This window comes from Lactuca saligna, chromosome 5 (assembly GCF_052625555.1).
Source record: "Lactuca saligna cultivar CGN05327 chromosome 5, ASM5262555v1, whole genome shotgun sequence".
Taxonomy (NCBI): Eukaryota; Viridiplantae; Streptophyta; class Magnoliopsida; order Asterales; family Asteraceae; genus Lactuca; species Lactuca saligna.
Window position 1 is genome coordinate 171,076,090 of NC_136421.1, and position 8,114 is coordinate 171,084,203.

At 31.1% G+C, this 8,114-nt stretch overlaps 1 protein-coding gene across 1 annotated transcript; it reads left to right on the forward strand.

Moving 5' to 3' along the window:
• Nucleotides 1-3,223: 3,223 nt before the first annotated feature.
• LOC144998053 (homogentisate phytyltransferase 1, chloroplastic-like) lies at nucleotides 3,224-7,361 on the forward strand. The gene is made up of 12 exons (XM_078957889.1): nucleotides 3,224-3,294; nucleotides 3,397-3,671; nucleotides 3,928-4,011; nucleotides 4,088-4,162; nucleotides 4,236-4,319; nucleotides 4,488-4,580; nucleotides 4,752-4,853; nucleotides 4,941-5,036; nucleotides 5,178-5,249; nucleotides 5,726-5,824; nucleotides 6,843-6,947; nucleotides 7,294-7,361. The coding sequence occupies exons 1-12, from the start codon at nucleotides 3,231-3,233 to the stop codon at nucleotides 7,333-7,335; spliced, it is 1,191 nt and encodes a 396-aa protein (XP_078814015.1). The 5' UTR covers nucleotides 3,224-3,230; the 3' UTR covers nucleotides 7,336-7,361.
• Nucleotides 7,362-8,114: the final 753 nt, after the last annotated feature.

Genomic DNA, 8,114 nt, shown 5'->3' on the forward strand with positions numbered 1-8,114 from the left:
TCCATCTTCAATTGGTTGAAAGTTCTTGAACCAATATAGATCTTTGCAAACATGACTTGTTGCTCCCGAATCAACCCACCATGCAACTTTATCATCCTGCACATAAAATGCTTCAGAAATCACAGAAATATAATTCTGAATATATTTAGGATTCTGCATGAAAATAGAAATCTGACCTTGTTGCTTTTCTGGATCCTTGGATCCACTTGGTCCAGCACCATCCTTGTTCACTTTGTGAAGACGACAATCTTTCTTGAAGTGACCCGGTTTGTTACAATTCCAACAAACCAACTTAGCCTTTTTGCTGGAAGACTTGTCATCATTTCCTTTAAACTTCCTTTTTCCATTAGACTTCTTGGGATTCTTTGAACTTTCTCCTTCCACCATATTCACAGAAGAGGAACGAACTTGGTTCTTGCCTTTAGGATTGATATCAAGTTCTTGAGTCCTTATGGACTCTTCAATCATTAAATGGCTTCTAAGTTGAGTCAAAGTCAATTCCTCTTTGTTATGTTTCAGATTATGTTTAAAATCCTTCCAGGAAGGGGGCAGTTTGTTAATTATCACAGCCACAGACATGGCTTCATCCATTTTTAAATTGTGTTGAGCAAACGATCCCAGAATCCTCAACATTTCTTGTAATTGTTCCATAACAGGTATGGAGTCAATCATCTTGTAACCCATAAAGTTACTAATAAGAAACTTCTTACTAGAAGCATCTTCAGCCATGTACTTGGATTCAAGAGAATCCCACAGTTCTTTTGCAAATTTGAAATTTTGATAAATGTCAAAAAGAGAGTCAGACATACCATTGAGAATATGACCATGACATATATAGTCATCATTTTCCCACTTTGATCTGCTTCTTGTTGCGTCCAAAGGTTCATCTTCAACAGATTCTGGAAAGACTGGTATGGGTGTACTCAGAACATACACCACTTTCAGAGTGGTAAGGAGAAACTTCATCTTCTTCTGCCATCTACGAAAATCTTGTCCTACAAACTTGTTCAGTTTTTCAAACTTACTTGTCATTTCCTTCACAGAATCACCACTTGCCATGATCACAGAATACTTTGATTTTGTAAGATAATAGGGATAAAATAGCCTTGGAAATTCTGAGAATTGTGATTTCACTATCAAATCAAAGTATTGGGTGGTACTCCCTAATTTTTGATTGGATAAGACTCGGAAGGGAAAAGAACAGAGAATGAGTGTATAAATTTTTGTAAGTACCAGAAAAAACTGACCAAAATAGGTTAAATACCTTCTTAGTCTGAAAACTGTCATAAAACAGTTTGGCAACAGTCAACAAACTATCATAATTTCGGGTTTTCTATAAGAATTAATACCAAGTCAAAAACAACTCAATCCCAGCCAGGGGTTCTGCCCCTTGGACCCCGCCAATGGCTGCCGCCCCTTGGACCCCGCTCCCAGGGGTGCTACCCCCAGACCCCCGTTCGTTCAGGGGCTTCATCCCTAAATGACAGTCTATTTTTAATCTTGAATAAACTTAAACAAGTGTGCACTCCACACTTTCTTTACTTGTTTAATATTTATCAAGATCACTTTTGGTCAACAAAAATAATCTCATTACACTTAAAACGCATTAGTGAAACAAATCACCAAAACTTTGACCAATTTTTGGCAATTATTAGAGTATTAAATTGTCATACAAAATTGTTAAAAATATTTTAAAAGAATGTTTAGAAATAATTGTATGAAATTTGCAAAAAAAAAGTATAAAAATGTAAAAAATAATAATAATAAAATAAGAAATGTAAAAGCTTTTAATAAAAGTTTAAATCATATAGTAAATATTTGGTTTAACAGCATTGGTATTAAAATTATAAGAAAATATTAAACAGTTTAACAAATTTATATGCAAAGTTTAAAATATTATATTAAAAAAACCTAATAAAAAAACATCATAAAAATATTGTAAAAATTATAAAAAATCTTATTAAATTTACAATAAAAAAATTGTTCGCATTTAGACATCTTTTTGCATATATTACCATTTAACTTTTTAAATATATTTACCACTACTAGAAAACTTGATCAATAGCTACGGCACAATCCGTAGCTATTCCGTAGCTAATTAGCTACGGAATAGCTACGGATTAGCACATGTAGCTATTCCGTAGCAATTCCGTAGCTAATTAGCTACGGAATAGCTACGGATTGACGTCCGTAGCTATTTCGTAGCTATTCCGTAGCTATTCCGTTACTAAATTAGGGCATCTCATTCTGTAGCTAATCCGTAGCAATTCCGTAGCTAATTAGCTACGGAAAATTTCCGTAGCTATTTTCCGTAGGAAAACCCTATGTTTTCTAGTTGTATATTTATATTTACATGTATTATTATATATTACCATTTAACTTGTAAAAAATTATAAAAAATAGTTACAATTGCCAAATCATTTTTCCTAAAAATAATTGTTGCTTGTAACGAAGGATATGATAGTAAAAAAACTTGAAAAACTAATACACACCTTAAGTAGAAAATGTAATTCTTAGAATTAATTAACTGTCATATATTAATTTATTATACATATTATATCATCATAATTGTATACGTGCATTGAAAACTAATAGTCATCTACAAAACTGTACTTACACTCATTTATAGAAAGTTTTGACTTAATTATATCTTAATTTATACGAAGATAACTCATGGTACGTAAATTGTTATCTGTTTATTGCAAATATCTTTTGACGGAAGCAACAGCATGAACCAAATCAAAAATACACGTGAAGAAGATCATGTTTCAGACGATTTTAAAGAAAATTATTACTTTGGGAAGCTTCCTCTAGCAATCTGTTTTTTATTTTTATTTTTTTTATTTTTTTTTACTTAATAACTAGCTAGAGATATCTTTCGATTTGGAAAAGTAACAAAGAGAAATGTATATTAATCATATTTTTTCTACATTTTTTAACAATAAAAAAGCTAACAAAGGGTCACAACTTTAATTACATTGCAACATAGCCATATAACTAACCAAGCTAACCAATCTCGAACCCACTAAAAATTCAACAATTGAAAATTTGTGTTTGATTTTATCATGAAAATATTTTAATGGTTGCTTATATTGTTTGAAATCTTAAATAATAAATATTATCTGTACTAAAGCAAAACCTAGATACACTTTGTAAGCAAAAAAAAGGGCATATGTTAGCTATATAAGTACTAAAGCCATCTAAAGCAGTTGTGCAACGAAAGAAAAGTTATGGGAACTCATTATATTACATCTCTTGCGACTGCTCCATCACCTAATAATCCAGTGGCTTCAGGTAACATTAATCTACTTTAATTACAAGTTCGAAATGTAAGTCAATAACAACACGTTTGCACATACTTCACTGACAATTGATTTTTCTGTTCACCTTCACTAGAAGAACGATGCTTATTAGATGGAAGGTGTAAAATCAAGAAACAATACACCACCATTGGTATTCAACAATACCAATGGAATCTTCATGCAAAATATATTCACAGACGTTTTGTTTTCTTTCGACCACACAATGTGAATTATATTCGAAATGCAAGTTTTGTGTCGAACACATTTGTATCAAAGAGTTCTCCGGACTCGATGGGTCATGAAGAATCTGCAAAACATGCCATGGATATTTTGTTCAGGTTTTCAAGACCTTATGCTGCAATGGCGACAGTAAGTTTGGCTTTGAATCATTAATCTCACAACTACGCTATATATGAATATTACTATATGATTAATATCTAAATTTAAGTTTGAATCACTAATTAAGGAAATGTTTCGATTGTTTAGGAGAAACAAATATAAAAGTGTTGAAATTTATTTTTCAAAAGAAGTTTAAAAGAAATTAAAAGTCACAACCCAAGGTCTTTAGCATGCCCTAATTCATTGTTATTAGTCAATATTTGGCTCAAATATTCAATTTTTGTAGGTTTTAAGCGTGCTTTCAACGTCTCTTGTAGCTGTTGAAAGGCTTTCGGATATCTCGCCATTGTTCTATACAAAAGTACTACAGGTAATTGTGGATTAACTTATAAAATTCTTACTCTATTTCAAAAAAAAATACAAACCTTATATATAGCGTTTTCTAGGCAATTTTTGGAGGCATTTTTATGCAAATATACGTTTGTGGTTTCAATCAAATATGCGATATAGAAATTGACAAGGTAGGCCACTTAAAATTTTCGTTCTTTGCCACATTTCAGTGTCATAAAAAGGTGTATTAATATTATGTTTCAGATTAATAAGCCATATCTTCCATTGGCTGCTGGAGAATTAACCATGAATTCGGCCATCATTGTGACTTTAATATCGGCTATTATGGTAATTAAACACATTTGTCCACTTCCTTTTAATATATTTTTTTCATCAATCTTAGTTGTTTTATAGAAAGATCCTTCAATCAAACACTAAGTGGCTTTACAACAACAATTTTGTGTCGTACATTTTTATTAATGAGAGAATTTATACTTGGAGTATCTTTGAGTGCAGAGTTTTTCAATCACGTGGATTTCTCGTTCTTGGCCACTATTTTGTGGTCTCTTTGTTTGGTTTTTGATAGGAACCGCATATTCGGCAAATGTGGTGAGTACATTTATTTTATATCTCAGTCACTCATCCAAAGATACGGGACTTTTCTAAAACCATTACACCTATATAACATCTAATGTATATTTCAAAAATCGAAATATATGAATCAAATTAGCAATAGTGAGTATGAAAACTCGTAACATGTTTTAATTATATTTCTTTCAGTTGCCACTTTTACGATGGAAGAGGTTTCCTTATACCGCTGTTTTATACATGATAAACTCACGGGCGCTATGCATTCCACTTGGATATTACATGCATGTGAAGGTACCTTAGTCGACAACTTCTATTGTCAAAAACAAAATATTTAAATAACCTATAAACGTAAACTGATTTGTTCTAATGATTTTATAGAACGCCATTAAGGGACGAGTTGTAGTCCTCTCAATGCGTCACCTTTTTTCCATTGCCATGCTCTTCGTCTTCTCCATTGTTTTGATACTGTTTAAGGTTAGGGATCCGTACTACTACTTCCTTGTAATGCGACTTTATATATATCGTACATTAAAAAGTTTTTATTTTATTTTTTATTATTATCTTGTATTCAAGGATTATGGATTCTATTAACTAAGAATTCGTTCTTTATGATAGGACATTCCTGACATTAAAGGAGATGAGATGCATGGAATCAAGTCGTTGGCTTCTCAGATCGGTCCTGAACGGGTTGGTTATATAACTCTCAGTTAATATGCATATTCTTTATAAAGAGTTTGCTTGTTACAAATTATTTGGGTTTTGGCACTACAAGTAAAAGGACAATTCTAATCCGTTGATAATTTAGAATCGATCAAAGTTAATATACTGAAAAATGCCACAAAAAGAAGTGAACAAAATCGTCAAGAAATATATATGATTGCAATAATGAGGCGTTGCCAACTGTAAAGCGTTTAAGTTATAGTTTATATTGCCCTAATTGTAAATGTATCGTGTTATAAAGTTATTCTTCTCATATAGTCATATATGATGTTACCATAAGAATTAGTATTTAACAAAAAAAAAAAAGCATAGTTCTTTTGGGGTTAAAATAACTCTTTACATACATATTTCGTTTCCTTGCATAATAATTACGATCTTTAATGATCAATTTTCCAAAATAACTAACTAAGAAACGGGTTTGTGACACATTTGGCATTTTACAGATGTTTTGGAGTTGCGTTTGGTTTCTTGGAATCGCTTATGGTGTTGCTATTTTGATTGGAGCAACCTCATCATCTAGCTGGATCAGCAAATATGTGACGGTAAACGGTTTAAAAAACTAGTGTCATTAATTAATAAAATGAGTAAATTACACGAATGGTCCCTAAGGTTTAGGGTAATTTGTGTGTTTGGTCCCTAACTTATTTTTTTAACTCGGAAAGTCCTTACTGTTTGTTTTTGTTACACGCTTGACCCCTGTCTTACCTAAATATATTATTTTACCCTTGATATTTTAATTTATTTAAGTAAACACACACCCAACCTCACCCCACTCACCTTAGCTTACCTACCCTATTATTTTTTTTCTTATTTAAATAATAGTCGTTTTACGTAAGATATGGACCAAGTGCGTAACAAAAACAAACCGTAGGGACCAAGCACGTAACAAATACAAACCGTAGGGACCTTTCGAGTTAAAAAAATAATTTAGAAACCAAACGTACAAATTACCTCAAACCATAAGGACCATTCGTGTAATTTACTAAAATTAGTGGTTTAGGCTTAACTAACCTTAAACAATAGAATACTTAAACATTTGTTTTTTTGGAACCGAGAAATATGCATTAAAAAGCACCAAGAGTAGAACAAAATACAATTTTAAAGAAAGAAAAACAGGGGGGCTAATTGAAAGGTGATTGACACCATTCTAGCCAATTACAACACCCAATGGAACGAATGCTGATAAAACTGTTTGGTATTATTCGAGGTCAACGAATGAAATTAGGCAGGGCTATAAAACTAGTTAATTATTAGCAACTCAACAACCTAACAACCTTAATATACTGCGAATATAATAAAGTTTTTCAGTTAATTTATTTTTGATTCTTAATGAGAGCTTTGAAATGAACTAAAAAATTAAAATAAAAGTAATAAATATACTAAAACTATTTAAAAAATAAACGAAAAGGATAATACGTACTGAGAGTTTTTAACTGCACGATTCATGTGAAGAAACTTTAAAATCAATATTCCGAAAATTACATGCATTGTCACGTAATTATCATCGAATTGTCACGTAGTTATGTATATATTATGATTTTTACTTTTAATTTATGATAGATTTTGGGTCATTTGGTGTTGGGTTTGATACTTTGGATACGAGCAAAATCAGTGGATCTGAAGAGCGTATCGTCTATATCATCCATGTACTTATTTCTTTGGAAGGTAAATGGTGTTATACGATCAAGTTTTTTTTTTCTTCTATATTGTATAATATATGTGAATTAATTATATTGGAATATAAACTTACGCAAAAGAATATAACATAAAAGAGTATCAATCAGATCATATAAGTTTGTTCTATTATAATAAACTTTTGAACTTAGAGGTATAACGATATTTTTGGTAAAGGCCTAAAGGACCATATTAATAAGTCAAATTTGAATGATTGTAGTGTTCTATTCCTAGGAAATGCACATATATAACAAACGTAAAACAAAGAATATCTTCCCTTTGCTTAATTATATGAAATAATTAATGCTAAAGCATTTCTATAATTTTTGTAATGCAGCTTTTTTATGCTGAATACTTTCTTCTGCCACTCGTAAGATGAATCATACAATCAATATTATTATGAATGTCAAAGATGTTTCTGTGTAGCCAAATTTGTTTGTTTCAATTGTATCTTCTTCTCTTGAAATGATCACTATACCCATAGATATTTTTGTAGATAAAAGATTTGTAGCCTTATTTTTATTTATTTATTTATTTATTTTCAATTATTGTTTATACATCACGGGAGGATCGTTTCCACAATTAGTATTGATGTAATGAATAACCAAAAGCTGAATACTTGAATATTATATATATATATATATATATATATATATATATATATATATATATATATATATATATATATAAGAAGGATCATTTGAGAACATATATTTTTTCCGAGAACCTGAGAACTAAAAGTGAACAGTCTGATTAAAAAAGTTAACGACTAATATCTTTAAGAGCTAAAAGTCGACTATCTAACCAAAACAATTTAGGGTAATGTTTCTAGTCCTTTATTAACAGCAAAACTCGAAAATCTGCATCCGATGCCTCCTACTCGTCGAGTGCAAGAGCCTACTCGACGAGTAGGATGAATTAACACATGGACTTGTTGAGTCCCCCACATTGACTCGACTAGTTCACTCAGCAGATACCATATTTTTGAGTTTGTCAACAAGTTTGCATCAAGTATTAACAAAACATGCCTAGGCTTTGATACCACTGAAGGGTTTTGAGCATTCTAACAATCCTAAGGTGTACATGCAACCCTAGAAACATTGGATCTATGTTTTACTAAGATACATGCAAATATGATTTTCCAAGGTTCTTAACCTA